Source organism: Elephantulus edwardii, unplaced genomic scaffold (assembly GCF_000299155.1).
Source record: "Elephantulus edwardii isolate Elephantulus edwardi_28Jun2011 unplaced genomic scaffold, EleEdw1.0 scaffold00055, whole genome shotgun sequence".
NCBI lineage: Eukaryota > Metazoa > Chordata > Mammalia > Macroscelidea > Macroscelididae > Elephantulus > Elephantulus edwardii.
The window spans coordinates 15,886,169-15,898,171 of NW_006399805.1; the positions used below are offsets into that span (position 1 = coordinate 15,886,169).

General features: G+C 47.7%; 1 protein-coding gene across 1 annotated transcript in view; it reads left to right on the plus strand.

Moving 5' to 3' along the window:
* The window catches only part of CNTNAP2 (contactin associated protein-like 2), a 1,206,610-nt gene that overhangs the window by 656,307 nt on the left and 538,300 nt on the right, over nucleotides 1–12,003 (plus strand). The window contains exon 11 of the mRNA XM_006887275.1: nucleotides 11,485–11,591. Within this exon, the coding sequence (XP_006887337.1) occupies nucleotides 11,485–11,591 (107 nt within the window). The remainder of the gene's footprint in view (nucleotides 1–11,484; nucleotides 11,592–12,003) is intronic.

The window sequence follows — 12,003 nt, forward strand, 5'->3', positions numbered from 1 at the left end:
AAACATGGGTGTGCATATATCTGCTTGGATGTCAGTTATGGTCTCTTTGGGGTATATTCCCAGTAGTGGAATTGCTGGGTCAAATAGTATCTCTATTTGCAACTTTGATCTCTTATTGTTTTTTACAGTATTGTTTTATAGTTTTCCTTATAAAGGTGTTTGTATTTCTGGTTAATCTTGAGGTTAGCTATTGTAAATGATATTACTTTCTTAGTTTCCATTTCCACGCTTGCTTTGTTGTTGTAGAGAACACTCACTGAGATTTATAAATTGATCTAGCTACCCTAGTCCACTAAATTGGTCTACTAGGTCTAACTATTTTTGCTGACTCTTTGGAGTTTTCTGTGTACACTATCATATCATCTGCATATAGCAACAGTTTTACCACTTCTTTGAAAATTTGAATTTTTTAAAAAATTTCATTCTGTTGTCTTATTGCTCTAACTAGTACTTCCAATACAATATTGAATAGGAGTGATGATAGTGGGCATCCTTGCCTGGTCCTTGTTCACAAGGTGAAGCCCTTCAGTCTCTCTTCATTGAGAATTACTTCAGCTGTTGGTTTGCGTACACATTTTCTATCATGTTGAGGAATTTCCCCTCAATTCCTATTTTGTTAAGTGTTTTAATTAGGAAGTGGTGTTCAATTTTGTCAAAGATCTTTTCTGCAAAGTTGATAGGATCATATAGTTCTTGTTCTTTCCTTTGTCAATATAATGAATCACGTTTTTCTGATGTTAAACCCTCCTTGTATTAATTATACTTATTTTAATGATTATGTTCTTGTTTTTGGTGTTTCTTATATATGAATTGACATCTCCAAGAACTACATTTTGCTGACTTATGGATTTACCCAGAATTGGTCTCGCCATTCAAATAATAGCTAGACAAATACATAAAGTTTTTACTGATTTTTCAGATTAAAGATTATGTTAAACAAGTGCTTTCTTGATCTATAAATGGAACTGCATTCAGGTAGATGGAGGATTATGTAAAGTCTTTTATCAGGCCATTTGATTTCTTATATAATTGCACTGTATTGAGCTAATAGGCTTGGGAGAAATGAGGCGGAGGATGGAGAAGTCACTGAAGGTGAAAGCAGCGTGAGGCAGCCTGGTTTTGTGTGCCTCTGATTAGTAAAATCATTTATGAAGTCATGTGCAGCTATTTAAGCTGGTCAATATGCACACATTCAAAAGTCATTCAACAACCCACATGCATGTGGAAGCTGAACAGTGAAAACGGAAGACCCAGGAAGAATTGTTACGTCCTCTTTTCTGATGTTGGCCAGCAGTTTTGACCAAGCAAGGGAGCACTGAGTGGTTTAAAGTTAGGGCAGGTGTATATTCAGGTTGTGTCCTTCCTGCTTACTTATTTAATTTGTATGCTGAGTAAATCATTTGAGAAGCTAGATTCTGAAGAATATGGGATCAGGATCTGAGGAAGGTCCATCAACGACCTGCATTATACTAATGACACAGCCTTGTTTGCTGAAAGTGAGGCGGACTTGAAACGCTTGCCACATAAGATCAAAGACTTTAGGCTTCAGTATGGATGGTGTGTCTCAACCTCGACACTGGTCTGATAAGCAGTGTCATGACAGATCGAGAGAAGACTGAAGTTGGCAATGATGTCAACTTACTTGGATCCACAGTCAACAAAGTTGGCACCAGCAGTCAGAAGATTAGTAGATATAATGCATTGGGCAAGTTTGAATCAAAGACTTCTCCAAGTTACTAAAGAGCAATGATGTGACTTTGAAGACTAAGGCGTGCCTGATTCATGCCATGCTATTTTCAGTCATTTACTGCCTATCTGAGATCCAGACAATGTCAAGAAAACAAAGATTCTTATCACTGGATTGATAGGAAACATCTGATGGACGGAGAAAAGACTGAAACTGTTAAATACTTCATCTTACTTGGTTGGATCCACTGTTCTCGCAGTCAGGAAATCAGGAGATGTATTGCATTAGCAAAATATGCTGTCAGGGACCTTTCTAAATTATTGAGGAGTAATGATGTCAGAGGACTAAGGTGTGTCTGATTCAGGCCATGGTCTTCACAATTACTTGCTGTGCATCTGAAAGCTGGACAGTGAATAAGGATGACAGAAGAAGAATTGTGGCCTTTGTGCTGTGGTGTTGAAGAAGAGTACCGAGCATCTCAAGGACGGCCAAAAGAACAAACATACATGTCTTTGAGAAAGTGTAGCCCAAATGCTCTTGGGAGATGATAAAACTTCGCCTCATATACTCTGGGCATGATGCTGGGAGAGGCTGTTCCTTGGAGAGGGACATGATGATGGGGAGGCCAAAGGTTGATGAAGGAGCAGAAGACCCTCCACCAGGTGGACTGACACGGTGACTGCTGCAGTGGGCTCTAGTGTGTCGGGAATTGTGAGGACGGTGCAGGACAGGACCGGGTTCAGATCTGTTGCTCATAGGGTCGCTATGGGTTGTACTCAACTTGACGGCACCTGACAACAAGGAAGATTTAAACAAACAGTAGCTTCAAGCACATGAGGAGTCCCTGTGTGGTACACACAGTCAACACCATCAGCTGCTAATTGAATGTTCAAAGGTTCAAACCCACTCAGAGGCATCTTACACGAAAGACCTCATGATTGGCTCCAAAAAAACTAGGCCCTGAAAGGGCCACCAGGGGCCAGAGTGGAGCACACATTAACTGGTGGACCTTAGACACGTCCATTGTTGGCTCAGGAGACTGAGGGGCAGGTGGCCTGGGGCTGGTTGGTTCCAAATCGAGAGCCCTTGCTCATTTCCCTGCACTTTCTCCTTCGTCTGGAGATGGTCCCAGGCTAGTTCAGGAAGCCCGTCTTCACAGGTCAGTCCAGGAAGGGCGAGAGGGACAGAAGGTTATGCATGGTGTCCCACCAATAGCTCTGCCCAGACGAGCATGTCATGCCTCTGGCTGCAGGACCTGCCGAGCTTTAAGGAAGCTCGGGAAGCACGCTGGCTCTGCGGGGCAAGTCCTCGTCCATGCCACGGGGTGAATCCACTGCACCAGAAGACAGGGGGTGCTGAAGATGAAGGACACGTGTAACGGCTCATGAGGGTGTCCAGAAATCTGCCCCTTTGTTCTACTCTCAGGGGCAGGATGGGCACCGGGATGAGGTGCGTCTCCAGCAGCAACAGCGTGAGGGCAGGAAGGAGGGGTTGTTTATACTCGGGGGCGGTCAGTTACCTCCCTCGTTCCCCTGCACGAGCTTCCTGCCCCATGAACTCATCCACCTTGAACTCAGAACACATCGTGTGGGTGGTGGCCCCGTGTGGTGGTGTTAGTTACCTCACATTCCCTCTGCTGTACAAAGGAGAGCCCCTCTGTCAAGTATGCACTTTTAATATCAGCTATCTCTCCAAAGGAAGCTCTGGTGGCTTAATCTTATACAGACGTAATCTACTGGCTTCCATATGAATTTTTATTTCTTTTTGGTTTGATTTCAATCACTTGTACACACTTTGTCTTCTAACAGGAATTACAGCTATCTAGTGCTATGTCCATGTCAGTGTTGGAAGTCAGGCCCACGCCGACCTGACTTGCTGATCCTGTGCTCACAAACACATGAGTTTTCTGGAGGGCGGCATCCACATTTTCCCTTGTGCCTAGAGCTGATCGTGGTGTCTTGCCTGGAGAGGGTGCTGGGGGTGCAAGAAGCTGGCATCACTATGCACTTGAGAGGCTGCAGTCAGCCTGTAGACAGGTGCTGGGTACCAGGTGCCTGGCTCAGTGACCGTCTAGTCCCCTGCAAGCCTGTGATTTGGTGGAAGATGTTTTATTCATAAAACAATTAGTAATACATTGTGAAATTATAGTTCTAATTAGCAAAGTAAGATAATGTAAACTGGGATTTATTATAATAAAAGCAATTAATAAAGCAGAAAGCCTGAGAAGGTGCTTAGGCAGGAATGCTGAAAGGAGGGCTTAGTGTGGTGTGTGCACTTAAAAGACATGGGCTAAAAATGCTGTGTTGTTTATTAATGTAAAGTTGTGGTGTAATATAGGAATTTTAGTTAAAATCTCTACATTTAAACCTTTCCATAAATACATGATTATTGAGCAATATACACATATAATGTTCCGTTTTCTGGTGATACCACTATGAAGTTAAATCATACAGTAAGGAAATATTAAGTTGGTCTATGGAATAATGATTATTTCCAATATCACTTCAGTTAGAATGGAAGAAATATGTCAGTGATACTCTATAGGACATACCTCTTACCTTGCAGTTGAAATCCAGTTAGTGTGAGAAGCTCTGATGTGGTTGAGGTCAGTGTTGGGGAAGGCCTGGGGCAGCTTCTTGTGCGGACCCAGCTTCTGAGAGGCAGAGAGAGGGGAAACAGCACCGGGGAAGACAGCTTTCCCAAACCTTAATTAGCAAAAAGAAAATTGGGAGCAGAAATAAAGAGGGGGAAACACAAACTCAGGAAGCCATTTATGTGGGGAATGTGGTTTACAACTTACTTGGAATCCTTTTACAGTAGTCACATGACGGTCTCCCCCAGCAGTCACAGCGACCCGGCTGGACAGAGCAGGGCTGCCCTGTAGGGTGTCTGAGGCTGTGATCTTTGCAGGAGGGAGCTCTGCTGGCCTGGTGGGAAAGGGCTGTGCTACCAACCCAAAGGCATGTGGTTCGAATCCTCCCACTACTCTGAGGGAGAAGGATGTCTCCTCTGTTGAGATTGGCTGCGTTTGGGAACCCACAGGAGGGTCCGTTAGGCGTCTCTCTGGCCCGTGAGCACAGAGCACAACAACAGTCGTTACAAAGGCCGACTGTGTCATCTTCCTCATTTGGAGTGGCTGGTGTGTTTGCACTGCTGACCTTCCAGTTAGTGGCCAAACACTTATCTGATGCACCACCAAGGCTTGTAGAAGCCTATCATTTACCCAGAAGCAATCTTTTCCATCCTAAGTTTAGAATTAGGCATGTTGAACATACGGGTATAAAATGTGCATTGATCTGATAACGATGATGTCAGTTTGAAGGCTAAGGGACTTTTGATCCAAGCTGTGGTATTTTTTTAATTGCTTCCTATGCATCTGAAAATTGAACAAAGAGTAAGGAAGAGTGAAGGGTGAATTAGGATGTTATCAGAGAGCACGGACACACTGTGAGCTGGCAGAAACACCAGAAACGTGTCTGGAAGAAGTTCCTCAGGTGCTTCTTCGCGTGACCGGGTGGAGCGGCATCGCACACACTTGGGCGCGTTGTCGGGAGGGGCCGGTCCTCGGACAAAGGCGTGCTGGGAAAGCGGAGGGTCAGCGAAGGAGGAGATGGCTCCTGGAAGAATCGACACCGTGGCGGCCCCGAGGGCTTTGAGCATGGCCGAGATGGTGAGGAGGGAACACAGGATGAGGTGCTGTCCGTCATAGGTCACTATCAGTTGTCTCGGGGCACCCACAGTGGCTCTCAAGGGCGCTTTAGAGTCGTAGTGGACATGAGAAGCGTTGACGAGTGTGAGCTGGTGTGTGGGCACAGACGTGGACGCTGCTTCAACCTGCCAGAGGAGCAAACACGTCAGCCTAGGAGACATGCGACCTCAGTGCCCCTTCGAGTGGGGTGGCAGGACTGCGGCTCCCCTATGTTGGATGTGTCACCAGCAAGAACAACTAGCCAGCTCAGGGCACCATGTCTGGTCAGGAAAGGAGAACCACCCTCCAGGAGTTGAACCGACAGTGGCCACAGCGACGGAGTCAGCCACACCAGCGCGCATGAGAGGGTACAGGCGTTTGCTTCTGTTGGGCATAAAGGCACCTTGAGTTCAAGCCAGCCTAATAGCAACAAACAACAGCACGAGTGTATCAGAGCAAGAGTCTGGATTTAAAATGAACATAAAATAATGCCTGTGTCTCACATTCAAGAGCTGCTTCTGCTGAAATGGCTTCGGCTCCTTGGTGTAATTTTCCAGCTTTACCTTCATTCGTCCTCAAGCTCACCTGTGGGAATTACTGAGAACGAGGCTCAGGTAATTGAGACCAGCTCTGCCCCTTCCTCACACGTCCTTGTTACAGTCACCGGTCAATCCGTGGTGAGGACCTGCCCTTTCTCCCTGCCCCACAACCCTGCCAAGCACCATGTTGTTCATTTCCTCCCCTGCATTTGGCCACCTGACTTTCCACTTGGCCCTTCCTATGTACAGTACATGTCTAGGACGGGGACCCTTCAGAGGCACTGAAAACCATCTTACCACTTCCCGTGCCACGCACACAGCAAGTGCTCAATAAGTGTGCACGTGTGACTCGATGTCTCGTGGCCCTCCTGCACAGAGCCGTGGCTCTATGTCCCTGGGCTCACACTCGCTGACTATCTCCCTGACAGAAGAGTCTTCTGTCTCAGGTGATGGAGAAGAGGGCCAGCTCCCTGGCATTGCAGTCAAGGCTGCTGTGCAGAATCTTTCTTTACTTCCAGGCCGTGACCCACCATTCTAGAGCCGCTGCTCAAGCTCAGGGCCCCGGCTGTCTCCGAGAACTCCCTCCTAAAATGGGAAAATGCTTTGTGGAAGCTTCTGCTTCTTGTCTTGGAGTTGTAACACTGTAACTTTGTGTGGAGTGGAAGGAAGGCTGTCTGCCCTGTGCCAACATCTCAGCCCTGGGCACCTGGTGCGTGTGAGCGTGTGGTGTGATTGGCCATCTCTCTATACTGAGTATCACCCTTTACCACAGCTGCTGGAAAACCACTTTGGAGATGAGATTGGACTAGGGAAAGCCAGCTTTTGTGATATACTCTTATGTAGGAGACAAAAGAGCTCGGGGCAGGGGTGGGTCTAAGGATTTGCACTGTCAAATCAAAGGCACACAGTTCAAATCCACTGGCCACTCCCCCAGAGAAAGATAGGTGTGAGTCACTGGCTGTGAAAACCCTCTGGAGAGTCAGCTGTGGGCCCGTCGGTCCCGACACAGTGGAACTCAGCAACAGCAGTAGACGGACGGTGTGAACCTCCCAGGTCTGTCACTCTGTCTGGGAGACTGTGTGAGTTTATAGAGAGGAGGCCAGGAGAATGGAGTGCAAAAATTCTGTGTTGGGTTTTATTCTGAGAACTTCTGGTCAGTGGCCATGGGTCAGAGCTTATCGATTCTCCACAGAAGGTCAGTGTTAGTCATACGATTTGGCTAAAGGGGAGTGACTCCTTGCCCTAGAGTGCAGGAACGATGAGAAGAACAGAAGGTTTAAGTGGGAGAACTCTGGTGCCCTAAGAGAAAAATCTCTCTTCCCCTCAAGCTGGTATGAGGGTGTTACTCTTACACCCATCCAGGGGCATCGGCGTGTCTGTTACCTGTAAAACAGAGGCCTTTTGAAAATGAAAGTACTTTTGCAAAAGTTACAATAAGGTGGTGGTGCTATTGCTAGGTGCCATCGAGTATGACTCATAGCGACCCCAAGCACAGCACCTCTGAGCCCTGCCCTGTCCTGCCATCCTCATTTCTCTAACACACGAGAGCCCATCGCTGCAGATACTGTGTCAATCCATCTCACTGAGAGCCTTCCTCTCTTTCGTTGACCCTTTCCAAACATGATGTTTACGGCATTGAAGTCTATGGGGTAGAGAATAGTCTAAAAGTATTATATTTTAGGGCATTATTTTTATCGTAGGAGTACGCAATGAGGGTGGCACAGTGGATCATATTTGGGGGTAGGGGGTGGGGTTTGGGGAGGTGCGGGGGGATTGTGTACCAATGAGGGAGTTTTTCTTTTGCTTTTCAAGGAGAGGAGCAAAGGGGAGGAGGGGGAAGGGGTTTATGCAGGGAGAAGGGTGCAACAATGAATGAATGGAATTCCAAAATCTCTGTAGATGTTCATTGAAATGAAAAGTAAACAAACTAAATTTAAAAAAAAAAAAAGAATAACCTCTCCCAGCCACGTGCTCAAAGTGAGGCAAACCTTGGCCGTCTTCGCCTCCAAGGTGCACTCCGGCTGAACTTTCTCCAAAGCATGTTATCTTGTTCTTTTAACAACGCATGGGGCAGTGCTCTTCTCCAGCACCACAGTTCAAAGGCTTCAATGCTTTATTGACTGATCCTCATTTATTGTCCAGCTCTTCAGACACGTAGCAACTGGTTGAAAACACCGTGGCCTGAATCAGATGCACCTCAGTCTTCTAATTGGTTTTCTGTTATTTATTGTTCTTGTCAGGTGGATCATCACAGCAAAGTGTGGCTGACTCTGAGAAGAATGAGAATCCCAGAACACATGATTGTGCTTATGAGAAACCTATACTTGGACCAGGAAGAAGCCGTCAGAACAGAGCACATGCTGCATGCTTCAAAATTGGGAAAGGTGTCAGCCAAGGATGTGTGCTATCTACATATGTTTTCAATCTATATGAGGAACAGGTTATCTGGAAGACTGGACTCTATGAGGATAAGTGTGGCATCAGGATTGGAGGTAGACTCATCAACAGTCTGCACCATGCAGATGACAAAACCCTGCTTGCTGAAACTTAGAAGGACCTGAGGCGCTTAATGCAGAAGATCAAGGACTGCTGCACTCTTCAATATGGATTGAAGCTCAACATCAAGAAAACAAAGATTCTCACCACAGGGCCGAATGGCAGCATCATGATGGATGGTGGAGATTGAGTTTGTCAACAGTTTCAGTTTCCTTGGCTCTACAGTCAACATTCTTGGTACCAGCACCCAGGAAAGTAAAAGATGAGTTGCATTGGGAAAGTCTGCTGTCAGAGACCTCTCCAAAGCACCGGAGAGCAATAGTGTCAGTCTGGAGACTAAGGAGCACTTGATACAGGCCATGTTGTTGTTGTTGTTTGTTGTTATGTGCCGTCGAGTCACCTGCGACTCATAGCGACCCTATGTACAACAGCCCTAAACTCCGCTCTGTCCTGTGCCAATCGCACTGTCTCTGACACTCCCATCCCAATTATCCCAGTCACTGAATCAATCCACTTCATAGAGGGCCTTCCTCTCCTGCGCTGTCACTCCACCCTCCCAAGCATGATGTCCCTCTCTAAGGACCGGTCTCTCCTCACAACATGTCCAAAGTAAGTTAGACTGAGCCTCAGAATCCTTGCCTCCAAGGAACCACCCGGTTTAACCCTTTCCAGGACAAATCTGTTTGTTTTCCTAGCAGTCCATGGTATTCTCAATACTCTTCTCCAGCACCATAGCTCAAAGGCATCAATTCTCCTTCTATCCTCCTTGGTCATTGTCCAACTCTCTGATGCATAACAAGTGATTGCAAAAACCATGGCCTGTATCAGACGCACCTTAGTCTCCAAAGAGATACCATTGCTCTTCAGCACTTTGGAGAGGTCCCTAACAGCAGACTTTCCCATGACAATGCGCCTTTTAATTTCCTGGCTGCTGGTGCCAAGACTGTTGACTATGGAGCCAAGCAAACTAAAGCTGTGTACAATCTCAATCTCTTCACCATCCATCCTGTTGGTCCAGTGGTGGGAATCTTTGTCTTCTTGACATTGAGCCTCAATCCATATTGTAGGCTGCAGTCCTTGACACTCTGCAGCAGGCGCTTCAGGTCCTCCTCAGTTTCAGCAAGCAGGGTTGTGTCATCCACATAACGCAGATTGTTGATAAGTCGTCCACCAATCTTGACCCCACATTTCTCCTCACAGAGCCCAGCCTCCCGGATAATCTGTTCTGCATATAGGTTGAAAAGGTATGGAGATAGGATGCATCCCTGGCATACGCCCTTCCCAATTTTGAACCATGCAGTGTTCCCTTGCTCTGTTCTGATGACTGCCTCCTGGTCCAAGTATAAGTTTCGCATTAGAACGATCAAGTGTTCTGGGATTCCCATTCTTCTCAGAGTCAGCCACAGTTTGTTATGATCTACACAGTCAAACGCCTTTGCATAGTCAATGAAACACAGATAGACATTCCTCTGGTATTCCCTGCTTTCAGCCAAGATCCATTTAACATCAGCTACAATATCTCTAGTACCACGACCCCTTCTGAAACCAGCCTGGACTTCTGGTAGTTCTCTGTTGGTGTGCTATTCCAGTCGTTTTTGGATAATCTTCAGTAAAATCTTGCTTGCATGTAAAATCAGTGAAATTGTTCTGTAGTTTCCACATTCGGTTGGGTCGCCTTTCTTTGGGATAGGAACAAATATCGATCTCTTCCAGTCAGTTGGCCAAGTGGTCGTTCTCCAGATTTCTTGGCACAACTTGGTGAGCACGTCCAGGGCAGCATCTGTTAACTGAAATACAGGCCATGGTCTTTGCAATTACTTGCTATGCATCAGAGAGTTGGACTATGACTAGGGATGATAGAAGGTGAATTGATTCCTTTGAGCTGTGTTATTGGAGAAGAGTATTGAATATACCATGGACTGCTAGGAGAACAAACAGTTCATCCTGGAGAGGGTTAAACCAGGCCACTCCTTGGAGGCAAGGATTCTGCAGCTTCATCTAACATACTTTGGGCATGTTGCAAGGAGGGACTAGTCCTTGGAGAGGGACATCATACTTGGGAGGATGGGGGGACAGTGCAGGAGAGGAAGACCCTCGATGAGATGGATTGATTCAGTGATTGGGGTTATAGGGGTAGGTGTGTCTGAGACAGTAAGATTAACACAGAATAGAGCAGGGTTTAGGGCTGTTGTGCACAGGGTCGCTATGAGTCACAGGTGACTCGACACTGCATAACAACAACATTGTCATTTACACCATAGCTGCAAATAATCCACTTGTGGGGCTCTAGAGAAAAGGTCTGAGGGGGTGATCGGGAAGGACCCAGAAGAAGGGAAGCCTTGTGCTGGTGAAGCTGGAATGTTCCAGAATGAACCCCAGCTCCATCTTCCTCAGGAACAGCCAGCTGTGAAGCTGCTCCCAGGAACCGTGGTCCCCTCACCCCACTTAGTCTCCACCCCACCTCTGTGCTCTGTGAGCAGCAGCTCAGGAGGGAGGTGAATTCACACTGCTTGAGGGGAGAGACTGGGGGCCAGAGGGCCTTCTTGCTCACACTCACACGTAGATGGAGACACTGCACAGCCACAGACCTGCTCCTCTGGACCGGCCTCCAGGGACGTGGCGTGGAGCTGGGAAGGCTCAGGGGTCTCCTCACTGGGAAGCACAGAGCACCCTGACTGAGCCCTGGTGTCATCTCGGAGCCTCAGACGGTGGGCATCCAGGGTGCCTCCCAGCCCAGCCATGTCCTGGAGGAAGGCCAGCACAGGCAGAAAAAAGACGGCACCGGTCTCTCCTCGTTCAGCATCTCTGAGTCACAGGAAAATGAAACGGGTCTGTGGTGTGTGAACGCACCTTCCACTGTTTGTGGATTTCCTCTTTTTTTTCTGGCTAACAAAGCCGCCAGGTCGCATTACATCTTCTCTGTGAGGCTGGCCCTTCCTATCCTGAATCATATTAATCTGCTGAAACTAACGAGGATTAATGGCCTTGGGCAGGCGGGCTGGCACTGGGATATGATGTGGCTGGCTAGCCTGGACGTGGTCACTGGATCTCACTGGCATTGATTCTCCCCACAGGTGTGTGCCCAACCACTGTGAGCATGGCGGGAAGTGCTCACAGACCTGGGACAGCTTCAAATGTACCTGCGATGAGACCGGCTACAGCGGGGCCACCTGTCACAACTGTAAGTGCCAGATTCTCTCCTCTCCTAACCACCTGCAGTCCAGTTGGCTCTGCCATAGGGCTCACAGCCCAGATAGGACACAGGGCCAGTGTTGGTGTAGAACCCAGGCTCCATCCTGGCTCTCCCACTGTTAGTGTCCACTTGTAAAAGCATGGTCTCTGCCCAATGGCTTGGCCACCCTTCCCAGTGCTCTGAGCACATGGGCTGAGCTGGAGCCTGGTGCTGGGCCTCCTCAGTACACAGACTCTTGTCCAGAAGGTGCCATCCAAGTGAGGCCAGCAGGTCCCCACCTTGGTCAGCTCACCAGAGAAGGAGGCAGGGTGAGGAGGACGGTGCCGGGTGAGGAGGACAGTGAGGAGTGAGGGGGACGGTGCAGGGTGAGGAGGACGGCGCGGGGTGAGGAGGACGGCAC